The 14,543-nt window shown below is 40.7% G+C and overlaps 1 protein-coding gene across 2 annotated transcripts; it reads left to right on the top strand.

Moving 5' to 3' along the window:
• Positions 1 to 239: 239 nt before the first annotated feature.
• Positions 240 to 11,782, top strand: PRRG4 (proline rich and Gla domain 4). Of its 2 annotated transcripts, none has more exons than XM_036326314.1 (6): positions 240 to 501; positions 832 to 956; positions 3,624 to 3,787; positions 5,178 to 5,226; positions 6,299 to 6,431; positions 9,154 to 10,461. In XM_036326314.1, exons 2-6 carry the CDS (start codon positions 854 to 856, stop codon positions 9,176 to 9,178), a joined length of 474 nt encoding a protein of 157 aa, XP_036182207.1. In that variant the 5' UTR covers positions 240 to 501; positions 832 to 853; the 3' UTR covers positions 9,179 to 10,461. The 2 variants fall into 2 exon arrangements, with proteins under 2 accessions (XP_036182207.1, XP_036182206.1); XM_036326313.1 differs by lacking the exon at positions 9,154 to 10,461 and adding an exon at positions 10,483 to 11,782 and having other exon boundaries at positions 241 to 501.
• The last annotated feature ends 2,761 nt before the right edge of the window (positions 11,783 to 14,543 follow it).

Genomic DNA, 14,543 nt, shown 5'->3' with positions numbered 1-14,543 from the left:
CTGAAGTCGCAGAATAAGCCGGGTCTAGAACCCAGATAAACCAGCTACCCTCGCGCTTAGGCGGGGCCAGAACCGGAGGCCAGAGGCCGGGCTCGCCTAGGGCTCAGGAGGGAGGTTCTTGCCTAAGAAAGCGCAGCGCGAGCTCCGGGAGACGCCCGCGCATTGGCCGCCCGCCGCAGGTAGGCGGGCCCCGGGGGCGGGGCGGGGCGGCGCCGCCAGGTGCTCCCCAGGTAGCCGCCGCCTCCCTTTCCCACCGATCAGCTGCGCGGCCTCCCGGGATCCAGGCAGGAAGTTCCGTCGCGCGCGCCCCGGTGCCGGTCAGGGCACTCCTTCGCGGACCCCAGGCGCTTCCGTGGCCCGAGCGCGGGGGCCACCCCGTCCTGCAGAGAGCGTGGCCGAGATTTGGCGGGGAGCAGAGACGGAGGGTCTGGCGGCCGCAGACACCACCCTACGACGCGGCTGCGGCCCGGGAGCTGCGGGAACATGCGCCCGGAGCTGCAGGTGCGCTGCCCCGCGCTGGCCCTGGCGGGGGATGGGTTTCTCGGAGCGGCCACTCCGCAGATCGGGTCCGATTGCAATTCGAGGCAGAGGGTCGCCCGTGGCGGCAGGTGCCGGGTCGGGCGTCGGCCGGGTTCGGGGCGCGGCGTTTGTCCCCAGGCACTTTCGCGGCCGCTGTCAGGGCGCGGATTGGACCCGGGTGACCGAAACCGCGCGCGGGGCACAATTGTCCCGTGGCTCTGAGCACAACAGGCCCGTGACTCAGGTCCTACAGAAACTCAATGCTGAGCCAGGGGCTTTTTTGACGTGTCTTTCTGTTTGTTTCTGTTCTAGTTTGTTTGACCGTTGCTGGACTATGTTTACGCTCCTGATTCTACTCAGCCAGCTGCCCGCAGCTACCATCGCGTTTCCTCTTTGTGCGAGAGGTCCAGAGGAGTCTGGGCATGCGGGGGAAGAAGGTGAGCGTGGCTTCGGTTTCCCAGAAAACCCTCTTGCAACCCCAAGCCGCCTATTATAGATCTCAAATTAGGAAGCATAGTATTTGAAATTACACGCCCTCGTCAATCATAGGAACACTGAAATATTCTTTAGTTTAATTTTTGGTTTATTTGGTAATGTTGTGGTTTAAGTGCAATGGATACAAACTGATTTTGAGTTACTTTTGATTAAACACACACACACACACACACACACACACACACACACACACACACACACAAGATCTGCTTTGTGGTTAACCTGAATGGAGAACCTATTTCAACTTCTAAAATCAGTGAGTGCCAGTTTTCTTTTCTTTTCTTTTCTTTTCTTTTCTTTTCTTTTCTTTTCTTTTCTTTTCTTTTCTTTGTTTACATAAGGCTATGTGGTAATTATAATTAGCATAATGAGTTGTTCTTCCTGGAAAGATAGAGTCCAAGATCTGGTCTGGACTTGTTGAGACCCTAGGCAAGTCACCTGATGCCTTTTGGCTTGAATTTCTTCATCTGTAAAGTCATGGGGGTGAGGAGTGGAATGATCTGAGGTCCTTTTTGATTTTTCAAATCTCTGGATGTAGTCGGATGGTTGTGAGATTAGGTTTGGGGCTTACTAACCTATATTTTCACACCTCGTGGGTTCCAGGTCATAAATAGACTGGTTCCTGCCCATGTTTTAAGGGCCTAACAAAGAAGAAGAAAAAAAAAAAAAAACAACAGAAAAGCGGGGGGGAAAAGGCTTTGGCTCTCATCATCCTTCTCCCTGCTTCCCTACCCAGCGCTAGTACTTTGGATCTACTTCCCCACACATTCCTGTCCCTTATCCCTTCCCTTCTCATCAGATCCTACTCAGCTCATTTTCATTTGGGAAGGATCTGTTACACTAATACTCCTGGATGACTTATTAATGATTAATACAGCTTAGTGTGTTAAACCTTCTAGGAGAGAGAGAGAGAGAGAGAGAGAGAGAGAGAGAGAGAGAGAGAGAGAGATTGGGTTTTAAGATAGGGCAATTATCTTAATCCAGAGGAATTGAACCCTTGATGACAGAATTCTAGGCAATTGGATAGGCTAGCTCATGGTAAAAGGACAGATTTTGGAAGGAGATCCTTCTTGGTATCTCCCAAGTTGTACCATGTATGTAAGTTCACTCATATATGTTGATGATCCATTCTCAGTGGGACCAGATGCTGATCCCCAGAATCCTTGTGAATGTATTCATCTATGCACACAGTAACAGACAAAAAGACACTCTCGAAAATAGTATCACAAACTCTGGAAGGAATTTAGAGATCATACTTGAGTGCAAAAGGCTGGCAATATCTGTGGGAAATGTAAAAGAGGAATCCTCTATGTTTAAAAAGCCAGCTTGTTCAGTTATTAACCATTTTGTTAACACAGACTCTGCGCCAGGCCCTATGCTGTGTACTGGAGATGTAGAAATGAAAGGCTGTAATCCTTGCCCTGGAGGGCCTCTTCATTGATCTGGGAGGCAGGGTGTAAACAGGAAGTGACCATAAACTCAGAAGGTAGTAACAGAGACCTGCAGAGTAGAGGAAAGTGTGTAGCAGTAACTCTGTCTTAGGAGAGTTGTATGGCACAGAAGCCAGTGCTCTCTATATGCAAATAAGACATATGAAAAGGTATATAATAAATGGAAATATGAAAAGTAACTAGGAAAACCTACAGCTAAATTCTGATAAAGGTCAGTGACTTACAAGGAATTTATTTAAAAAACATGTGGAGACTGGAGAGAGAACGAGAATGAAATGTTTGGACTGGTGGGTCTGAAATGCACAGAGGGACTCTTTGAATGGTCTAAGGCAGGAGAAATGGAGACGGATAGAGACTCTGAGGAGGCAGATCCAAAATGCAAAGACCAGAGGGAAAATAGAATCTCTCGCGGAAGTTCAGGATGATCCAGAGCAAGGAAGTTTGCTTCTTTCAATTATAAGCACTTTCAGGGTTACTTAGAACCCAAACAATAAAAAGCAGCATTTCTCCTAAGACTGTGAGGGAGGCAGGGAAAAGTTTGATAAGGCACTGACCGAATTGGAACTTTCACACTCAGGGAAGTGGCAAATAGCCTCTGGGTGAGGATTTGTACTGGCATAAACATCACTTCAGGAACAATAAAACACGTTTACGCCTCTCTCTTTTGTATTCCTTTCAAGTTGAAAGTAGCCTTATTGAGTGCCATTCAGGAGGGTAGGGATATTTTTATAACTCAGATAACCTTGTCGAACAGAAGACCGACAATGAGAAATTTGGCACCGCTTTCTAGTCAATAAAATGTGAAGATCTGGGTGAATCTGAGAAGTAGCAATACAGAAGCAGATTTCTAATATTCTCCTTTCTGAAATTAGATTTCATGTAGTTACAGTTAAGTTAGGCAGGTTTTGAGGTACTGCATTATTGGTTTAGTATTTTAAACCCATGTCAAGTCGAGTAACACTAGACTATATCTACGAATTGCTTCAACTGATAGAATTATTTTTACTGATATTTCTTTTTGTCAGCTTTGAAAACCACACAAGAAAGCTTGGTGTAACTTAACTACATCAAGAGAACTCTTCACTCTTCTCACAATTTAAATAGGAATTTTCTTTCTTATTGTTATCAGTATTTGACATCTTTCTGTTTCTTCACTAGTATTTACATCAAAAGAAGAAGCAAACTCTTTCATTCATAGACACCTGCTATATAATAGATTTGATTTGGAGCTCCTCACTCCAGGTGACCTAGAAAGAGAGTGCATCGAAGAGCTCTGCAATTATGAGGAAGCCAGAGAGATTTTTGTGGATGAAGATAAAACGGTAATTTGGTTAATGATGTTAATTGTCTGGAAATTTAATAACTCGTACCTAAGAAAATGGCCCTTGCAGTCATTAGAGATTTAATGCTTTAAATACAATTAGGATTCTATCTCTGTCATCTCTTTTCTACTTTCTTTAAAAGCGAATTAGCTTTTACTTTAGACTTGGCTTTATACTTAATTAACTGGGCTTATAGTAATCAGCAAATGATTGGTTATGCTGTAATTTTGTGTGCTTAATGTTTATTATCTTCAAAAACAATCATGACGCAGTGAACTAAACTTCAGGATATAAGTTGAGTTAGCTCTCTGACACAGGCTTTAACCCAAGACTCTGAGCAGTGTTTTCGGACGGTGGCCTCACCTTTTGGATGACTGTATTTATAGTTCAGGTATTGGCAATCTGCTATGTGCCAAGTGCTCTGCTAGAGCCTGAAGATACAAAATACACAGTCCCCGCACTCAGGAGTCGGTTGTGTGGCATCACTGTAAATGTAAGGGAGAGACTTTGAGACATTCTCCCTTAAAATATAATGAAATCCCGTCTGTTCATCTTGTAAAGGCACAAAACAGAGACAGCACTGGCCTTGTTATAATCTGGCATATTCTTGAAGAATGTTAAATGACCCAAATTCTTTACTTTTGTAGATTAAATAACCCCAGCTCCTTTTTCCCTTCCTCAAAAGTGCCATTTTACTCTTTGGTCAATAAGAACCTCGCTTGGTATCCTTCAAATGCAGGTTTTAATGGAACGTAGTTTTTTTTCCCAAAAAACTGTGCCCAGCCTCCGCGCTAACATCTGCTGCTTGTATTAGAGAAGGAAAACAAAGTCTACACTTTGTAAGGGTGCCTGTTGAGATTATATTGTTTTTCACAAACCCGTTTTATAATTTTATCACGGTTCCTTAAAATCTCTCCCATTCTCTCAAGTAACACTGAACTTAAACAGCCTTGGGGATGTCTTTCTAAATCAATAAATACCTTTCAATAAAATCTAGCAAACCGAGGTCCCACTTAGCATAGAAAAATTCAGACTCCTTTTCAAAAATTAGTCTCCTGCCTCAGCTTCTACCTTTGGCACTTGCACCAACTCTGCAATGCAATAGTTTCCCTGATGCCTGCGTGGGAGCTCTGGGCAGGTGAAGGGAGAATAGCAGGGTACAGTGGTAGAGAGGTGGCACTGGCAATGATCCCCTGACCATTCCAGAGTTGGGAGAAACAGTAGTGCATGGTAGTGCTTTAATTAAAGTGAGTCACACCCTTTAGCTTGAATGAACTGGTATCTTACCTGTGGTACATGCCAAAAACTTACCATCCCTAGTCTAGGTCATTGGGACCAAATAAAATGACAATGAAATGAAATTAACTTGGAAAATTTATCTTTCTCTTAGCTGGCATTTTGGCAGGACTATTCAATTAAAGGACCAACCACAATATCAGGTAAGACAAGAATTGATTAAATAATGTCTTTCCCACACCCTTTCTTTTATAATACATTTAGTTTCATTATTTGAGTTTGGTTGTTGCTCAACATGCTTACCTTGTAAATTCAAGGAAATTTTCTCAGTTATACACTGGGCTATCTAAGATAGAAAAGGCCCCATTCATCTATTTATACAATGAAAATCAAGTTTGGTGAGATACTCGGGAAATGAGATAATAGGTTTAAAGCTGCTTTAAACAGCTCAGCTAAGTCAAGACTTGCACAGAATAAAAGTTGTACTCCATTGCTTTAAAGTAGTAAACTGTTTTAATTGTTTTGTCTTTTTTTTTTTTACCATTACAAGTGAATGGAAATCATATGTTACTAGGTAAGTTAAGATTGTTAGGTAGTATGAAGTAACTTCTAGAGAGGGACCATCCTGTCTTTTATCTATATTGATCACCTCTAGTTGACTTTTAGGTAGGTTTTTTGCCAGCTGTTCTTTCATTCCTCTTGCATAGGGCCCAAGCTTATAGGGAGATTATATTACACAGCTACACTGGAGTTGCTCAATACATTAATCTTAGTAGTTACTATCAAAGTGTGCCTAGTGGAACAAAGTTTAAGTTTATCCCGCTTAGTCTTGAATATTATTCATTTAATATGACTTATTTAAAAGAAACAAAACCATAACTAGGGCTTTCAGGAAGTGTTTAAAATTATTATTTTTTAAAATATATTTTATTGATTTTTTACAGAGAGGAAGGGAGAGGGATAGAGAGTTAGAAATATCTATCAGCTGCCTCCTGCACACTCCCTACTGGGTGTGTGCCCGCAACCAAGGTACATGCCCTTGACCGGAATCGAACCTGGGACCTTTGAGTCTGCAGGCCGACGCTCTATCCATTGAGCCAAACCGGTTAGGGCTGTTTAAAATTCTGTAGGTCATATGTTTAGCACAAAGATTTTTTAAAAATTAATATTATTTGATGCTTAATATTGTGCTTAGACCCAGAGTTAAATTTATGGAAACCACAGGTAGGGCTTTTCAGTTGTTATATTTACGTTATTTTAATGATTTTTCTTAAGGTGGAAACAGAGAGAAAATTGACGTTTTGGGCCTTCTGACTGGACTAATTGCTGCTGGAGTATTTTTGGTTATTTTTGGATTACTTGGTTACTATCTTTGTATCACTAAGTGTAACCGGCAAGGACATCCAGGGTAAGTACCAAATGAAAATATTTAACTCACTATTACACATTCTGTACTGTTATTTTTAAGTGGATTTAAAATGGCTGCCTGTTTTTTAAATAAACTTTTTATTTTGGAATAATTTTAGATATACAGGAGAGTGATAAAGATAGTTCAAAGGAGTACCATGTATCTTTCACCCAGTTCCCCTCACTGTTAACAGTTTATGTTATCATAGTACATTTGTAAAACAACATTGGGCCCTGGCCGGCTTGGCTCAGTGGATAGAGCATCGGCCTGCAGACCAAAGGATCCCGGGTTTAATTCTGGTCAAGGACACGTACCTCGGATGCTGGTTCCTCCCTGGCCTGGGCCCGGGTTAGGGCATGTCCAGGAGGCAACTAATCAATGTGCTTCTCTCACTTCGATGTTTCTCTCTGTCTTTCCTTCTCTATTCCACTCTCTCTAAAAGATCAATGGAAAAATATCCTTGGGTGAGGATTAACAAACTAAAATAAATAAAAGTTTAAAAAAACAACATTGGTACATTAATATTAACTGAATTCCAGACCTCATTTAGATTTCACCAATTTTTACATGATTGTCCTCCTCCTGCTCTAGGAGCCAATCAAGATAGTACATTGCATTTAGTTGTCATGTGTCCCCAGTCTCCTCTGGTATATGATAGTTGTTTGGTTGCCTAATTTAACACAAATAAAAAACTTCAAAATGCTGTTTCTAAGGTCCTTCAAAAGAATACAAGAAGATTCCCAAATATCAGATTGAATTTTCAATGTTTCCTTCTTTTTTAAAAAAAAAATTGTAATTGATTTTAGAGAGGAAGACAGAGATAGAAACATCAATGATAAGAGAGAATTATTGATCGATTGCCTCTTGCACACCCCACACTGGGGATCGAGCCTGCAACCTGGGCTTGTGCCCTGACCAGGAGTCAAACCCTGACCTCTATAGGTTGATGTTCAACCACTGAACCACGCTACGGGCCGGGCGATGTTTCCTTCTTGAGCAGGAGGCAGATACCAGTGTCCCCACATTCTTTCCAGAGGCAAGAAGTCCCATAGTTTAGTCTGAGTCACGGTGATATCAGATCTAGCCATGTGGCTACCCAAATAGAAAAAGAATAGCTTTTAAATTCAGTTATTTTTACTGATACTTTAAATCAAATAAAAATTAATAAAATAAAATGGTTACCCACTTGAAGATAATAGCACATTAATAAAGTTTCATGAATATTCATAAAAGCAGTACTTGTTTACATAATAGAACCTCAATGTACTTATAGGAATAAAAGGTTATTAGCTTCTGTATTATCTTCTCAATACATATAGATGAGTAAGCATAGAATAATGTTATTTTTAAAAGCACCAGATACTAAACAGACTATTCAAAATTGGGGCTTATATATTCCTATTTACACTTTCAAATTAAGTGAACAAGTGCATGATGGTGACCAGGTGATGAAAAGGTTATGGATATTAGATAATGGTGATGATTACAGAACGTTGTGAATATAATCAATACTGCTGAATTGTATACGTAAAAATGGCTAATATAGCAAATTTTAAGTTATATATATTTTATCACAATAAATTTTTTTTTTCTGTATTGTTAAGGTCAGAGTTTAGGGCAACAATACAGAATTAGGATTCATCTGTTGGAGGATAAAAGCTGAAGCCATGAGAATAGGCAAGTTCTGAGTGAGATGGAAGAACAGAAGGCAAAGGACTGAGCCTGTAAGGATGCCCACAGAAAGGGTGCAGACAGGAGACATGCCAGCAAAGAGGGCAGAGGACAGGGGCAACATAAATTGTAATTCTGTCCCCAAACTGGAATTCCCAAAAAGCTCCCTGAGGCATTCATCTGACCTGTGGGCATGGACTAAGGAGTGTGTCAGACTTCTGTAAATCCTGCAGAAATCTGAGCAGTGAGAGAAAGTAAGGAGAATTGGTTTCATTTTTCTTAAGCCACTATCTTTTATGCTGTATGACTTCTATTAATTTCCCTTATTTAACAGACAGAAAGTATTTCCAAGTATTAAAATTAAAAATAAAAAACGCTGGTCCTTCAAAAGAATACAAGAAGGTTCACAAATGTCAGCTTTTTTAAAAAAATAGTTACACTTAATGTTAGTATAGTATAGTGCTGTACAGTTCACAGATCATTCTTACATCTATTGTCTCACTTTAACCCTCACAGCGACCCTTTGCATTTTAGGGGACATTTCAAACTAGGTTTACCAAATATTCTCCTTTGTTGAGATTAGCTTTTAGATACTTACTAAAGTACATTTCATCTATTGTCCTAAGAAATTCTTCCAGCAGAGTTATTTGTTTTCTTTCTATATTTTGCAAGTCTGAAATGGGGGAAGGGTGAGGAAATATTTGAAAAAGAGTGAAAAATAAGATCATTGTCAGAAAAGTTTGTCTCATTCTTCTGTAAAAACATGCCAAGAAATTGGAAACAAGATCTTTTCATTTCTTAGTTTCTTATTTTATGGAGTAAAATAGGTGTAATATGATGTCCATTTATTTGAGATGTTATTGGTGCATACTTTCTGGTTTCACTCATCTGAGGTGTATGTAAGAAATAGCTGTGTAGATATTTAATGGTTTTGGTGCAGTTATTATATTGTTTCTATATCTCAAGCTTTGAAAGTTGACATGGAAAAATTTATTTGTTCAAATAAAGCATCTGTTCCCTATAAGCAAACAAATAGAACTTTTCGTTACAGGCTAGTGAATGTGGCAAGTGACTAGCCTACCATGAGAACATTCCAGATTTCTGACAGAGGAGGAATTGTGTTCAGCCCTCTAAGTGAACGTGTAATGATCTCGGTCACCTCTCAATTATTGACGGGCTGATTATCCAGTTCCTAGATTTACACAGGTCTTTTTCTTCTCTCCTTCCCTCCAATTTCAGATCTCATTATTACCTCTGAAGGGAAGGGTGTTTTAAGGTGCAAATGGACTTACTTAGTTTGGAAAAGTTTACAGAATTTTGAGTCTGCTAAACTGTCTCTTGTTGGGAAGGATGTTGTAAATATTGACTAGAGGTTGGGGATTACCTATGAATTTTAATTATCTTGTTAGCCATAACTGTAGGAGGTTAATTTATGCATAGATTAGCCAGCTTCACAGCCTAAACAGATCCATTTACTAATGTTTCAATTATCATTTTGTAGTTTACAAGTGAGGAGGGAAAAGGTAGGTTCAAAACATCAGACCCATATTGCATTTCAATTTTCATTGGCTGGTGTAACCGACAAAGTTTTGTGAAAATGGTGGGACTAGAACTAGGCCATATATATATTTTTTCATTGTTGGGCTTAGATCAATGGAGTGGGAAAAAGACATAATGTGAGGAAGGGAACCATACCAGTGAACGCACAGAGCTCATTGCACATACTGAGGAGTGTTAAAGAGGCTACCTTGGCAAGAGCAGAGAGCTATAAAAAGCAGGATGAGGCTGGAATAAGGGAGGCTTTGAAAAGGAGGTACAGGAGTTAGAACTCGATTCAATGGGAAGAACGCTGCAGGTTAGACTTTTGCAGAGAAGAATGATGCGATGAAGGAACTGTTTAGAAGGGACCTACGCATCAGGCAGCAGGACTTCGGGAGGGGGACAAAGTAGAGAGACAGATATCAGCTGCTGTGATTATCGGTGGCATTGGTTTCCTTGACTTGGCGTTGAGCTGCCTTTCAACAAAACCTGGGTTTGGTTTCATGCCATACTTTGAGAAAGTTTTCATCCAGGGAAAGTAGCATATTTTGAGTCCTTATGTAGAGGTAGCTATTATTATTCCCCCTTTACAAAGAGGTTAACTTGCCTTTGGTCACATGACTAACAAAGGACAGGATCTGGCTTCATACCCATGTCTGACTTTAAAGCTCTTGATCTTTCCACTAGACCAAGAAAGACTCTTTCTGTTGTTAGAAACCTGTTGTTATATTAATAAATTAGGTTCAACTTTCATAAAATTAGTCAGTTGGATTTTTAAATGTTGCCACCTTAAACTAAAACTGCTGCCTTTTCTAGACATAAATGCTGTATCTCTGTTTAGTTCTTCAGCCACCTACGTAAGAAGAGGAAGGCAGACTCCCTCCATCATTTTCAGAAGACCTGAGGAGGCTGTCTTGTTTCCATCACCACCTCCACTGGACGACACAGAATTACCTTCTTATGAACAGGCAGTAGCACTGACCAGAAAACACAGTATTTCGCCACCACCGCCTTATCCTGGATCAACAAAAGGGTTTAGGGTATTTAAAAAGTCTCTGTCACTCCCATCTCACTAAGCTCACCTTGCCATCTTGGTGGAAGAGGAGATTCGTATTATTTGAATGGTTCATTTTTCCCGAACCATAAAGACACGCCAGTTCAGCCCTTTATGACAAACTGCAAGAAGTAAAGGAGGAATAAGCATGAGTACTACACCACAGAAGTTCTGTCGGCATCTTGAACCTGAACTTGATCATTATTAACCTGATAAGAAGCTTGGACTCCATATCTTTGCGGTTAAGAAGAGAGCACTTTTTTCTTATTTATTTTAATGGTTCCAAAAAAAAATCTGTAGTATGGGTGTCATAAGTAGAACTGATGAAATATCTGTATCCTTTGTGGTAGATAAAGGTTGTAGATTTTTTGTGTTGAATATTTTAAAAGTAAGAATTTGTAACCATTAGATTATCCCATCATAATATCGGGCCCACTCTTTATTAGGTTTTCTTATTGGTTGCAAAACTTCAAAGAATTTGATACTTCATTATAAATTGATGGCCTTAATATAATCACTTGGTTTTACATTTTAAATTATAAAATGGCATTCACCATATATTGCCGGTTTTAGTTGTTAATTCTGGCTATCAGTCATGTTTCATTATGAGGAGTGGGATCAGTAATTTTCTCTAAAAAACAACGCACTTGCTAAGGAGTTAGATCTTTAGAGGATTGTAATAACAAGGATTTTCAAGAGTGTTACACTAACAAATAAATAAACAGGCCTCAAATCTAGGAGTGGCTAGAATTTGATAAAGTTACCCAAATTACTAAGTAGGCACCTATTTTATTGTTAAACTAGAGGCCTGGTGCACGAAAATTGTGCACTGGTAGGGTACCTAGCAGCTGCTGTCTGGGGCCTCCCTCCCTTCCCCTGGCTGGCCTGCCCCCTGGTCGAACTCCCGGAATAACTCCGGTCAAGGGGACAATTTGCATACTACGTTTTTATTATATAGGATTATCTATATATAACTATAATTATTTATTTTGAAAATATGATTTTTCTAAATAATAGCTTCAGAACCTAGAAAAAGTAATTTACTTTTCTGCTATTAAAATATAATATTGGTTAAAGTTACCAGCAACCCCTTGTATCTCTTAATGTCTGGACACAAAACACTATCAGTAACCATTTTAACTTATATTTTATCTCTCCTTCTAATCGTATTTGTGACCAGTCTCTCCTTAAGAATGTAGAGTTGCCCTAGCCGATTGGCTCAATGGTTAGAGTTTGGCCTGCAGACTGAAGGGTCCCAAGTTTGATTACAGTCAAGGGCATGTACCTCGGTTGCAGGCTCAATCCCTGGCCATGGTTGGGGTGTGTGCAGGAGGCAACGAATTGATGTGTCTCATTCACATTGATGTTTCTGTCTTTCCCCCTCTCACTCTCTAAAATTCAATAGAAAAATATCCTTGGGTGAGGGTTAACAAACAAAAAATAATGTAGTAGAGTATCTAATGTAATAATAGAGGAATATGCAAATTAGCCAGGACGCTGTAATGTCATGATCAACGTACAAGCGGCGGAGAGCTACAGGGGGGTGGGGCAGCGAGCTACAGGGGGGCAAGCTATGAGCGGAGAGCTACAGCAGGGCGGAGGGCGGGGCAACGAGCTACCAGCAGTGGAGAGCTACTGGGGCAGTGGGCGGGGTGGCCAGCTGAGGCAAGTGGCAGGGAGCTACTCACGCACGGATTCATGCATAGGGCTACTAGTAACCTCTGGAATGAATGTGTGTGCACAAATTTTTGTAGGTGGATGTGTATGTATGTGTAATTTGCTTCCTCCTTGCAGGAGCTCAAGAAATACAACTATTACATGTAATAAAGAGATCCAGAATCACACACACACACAAAAGAAAGACAAAGAAAAGAAATATAACATACTCCTGAGAAATAGAAAATTCTGTTCTTTATGTTTTTACCAGGCATTGCATTTTTCTATTAAAGCTCATTTGTAAAATTGTATTCTGTTTTATAATTTTTACAGAGGTGAGACTTAAACTCACATGACTGATAATTCCTTCCAAATTGAATATTTAGAAAGTATAAGTCATGTTACCATATGTGTATGTGTCTCTCCTTTAAGACAGCATGATCTTAAGGCACATAAAAGCAATACCTTCACCATTACAGACTACCAAAGGCATTATCCTTTTTAGATTCTTGTGTCTCTTTGTTTGCTTGTCTGTCACAAAGAAATAATCTAGTAACATTTACATATAATTAGGAAAAGTGGTCCTTATAGAGCCTCCTATATTACCTATAAAAATTTAACTGTTAGTCATAACTTGGCTTTTACAAGTAAGCACTTTTTCTCATGTAACTTTGCACCTTGCACTTTGCACTTACTTTAGCAGATCAGAGGCAAACTCTACTTTGCTCACTTTGTAACAGTCAGACTAAGGCATAGGCTAACTTGCCCAAAATCTAACATATTGGTGAGAGCTAGGTTTATAATGAGCAAGCACACTTTTCTAGGCCCAACTTGTAACTATAGAATTAGACTGTCTCAAATTATGAAATCCAGGGATGTTGTTGCTTAATTCTAAATCTATATGAGGAATTTATAAGCATTTGTCATATGTAATATATGAACCTATATATAAAAGTATATACTAGTATATGTGCCCTAGCTGGTTTGGCTCAGTGGATAGAGCATCGGCCACAATTGACAAATGCTTATAATGTTTGAAAGGAAAATATCTCAATGTAAAATTATTGACATATTTCTGACATATATCCACCCTTTCCTATTCCTATTGTATTTTGGGTGGATTTTTTTGTTTGTGCTTCTTCCCTAGGTAACTGATTAGGGTTAACCATTAAATCTACTTTGACACAAAGTTTTATGTTGAATTAGGTGTTTTCCCCTCTATTACAGTCAGGAAATGAATGGAATATGGGTATAAAAAAGGAAATTGGCCCTAGCTGGTTTGGCTCACTGGGTAGAGCGTTGGTCTGGGGACTGAAGAGTCCCGGGTTGGATTCCGGTCAAGGGCATGTACCTTGGTTACAGGCACATCCCCAGTAGGGGGTGTGCAGGAGGCAGCTGATCGATGGTTCTCTCTCATCAATGTTTCTAACTCTCTATCCCTCTCCCTTCCTCTCTGTAAAAAATCAATAAAATATTTTTTTTTTTTTTTTAAAAAAGGAAATTGGAGAAACTAAGATGGCGGCATAGATAAACACCGGGAAATTTCTGCTTCCCACAACAATCGATAAATGCATCAAAAACACAAGGTGGACATCATCCAGAACTACAGGAGGGCTGGCTGAGTGTAAATTCTACAACTAGAAGGAAAGAAAAGCACACTGCGAGCGGGAGGAGCTGCGGAGGTGGCGTGCAGAGGTACCGGGGCTCGCGCGCGCGCGGAAAGGGTCTGGCACCTGAGGACGCGGCTGTCTTTTTGAATCCGGAGGGAGACACAAGCTCCCGACGGCTCTGAAATCCGGTTCCGGGAAGTCTCTGGGGACCCAGGGCTCATACGGGGAAATACTGGACTGTCTGGCAGCGGGCGAGCTTGAGAGCAGCTTTCCCTCAGAGGTGCTTGCAGCCGTTGCCGGGACACTGGGACTCGCGACTCCTTAGGGCAGGGCTGAGGCTCCGCCATAGCTGCTTTCTCAGCCCTTTGATTCCTTGAGACCCCGCCCCACCCAGGCTGCGGCAGAGGCTTTTGCATATGAATGCCCCGGCCATTTGCAACCTGTAATTACCTAACCGCAGCCGGGCCAGATAGACTCAGAGCTTCCAAGAGAAGGCCCAGGCCCCACAGCGGCTTGCATTGCTACACAGCTGAGCATCATCAGGGCAGCTGATTCTCGCTGCCAATTGCCCTGGAGGTCAAT

The sequence above is a fragment of the Myotis myotis genome, unplaced genomic scaffold (assembly GCF_014108235.1).
Source record: "Myotis myotis isolate mMyoMyo1 unplaced genomic scaffold, mMyoMyo1.p scaffold_m19_p_10, whole genome shotgun sequence".
Taxonomy (NCBI): Eukaryota; Metazoa; Chordata; class Mammalia; order Chiroptera; family Vespertilionidae; genus Myotis; species Myotis myotis.
The sequence above is the reverse complement of the archived record's forward strand: the minus strand, read 5'-3'. Positions and strand labels throughout refer to the sequence as shown.

Excerpts from the sequence above, each read along its gene's own strand:
- PRRG4 (XM_036326313.1), top strand. The coding sequence starts at position 854 with ATGTTTACGCTCCTGATTCTACTCAGCCAGCTGCCCGCAGCTACCATC. Across the intron at positions 957-3,623 it reads TGGGCATGCGGGGGAAGAAG|TATTTACATCAAAAGAAGAA; the intron begins GTGAGCGTGGCT and ends TTTCTTCACTAG. Across the intron at positions 3,788-5,177 it reads TTGTGGATGAAGATAAAACG|CTGGCATTTTGGCAGGACTA; the intron begins GTAATTTGGTTA and ends TCTTTCTCTTAG.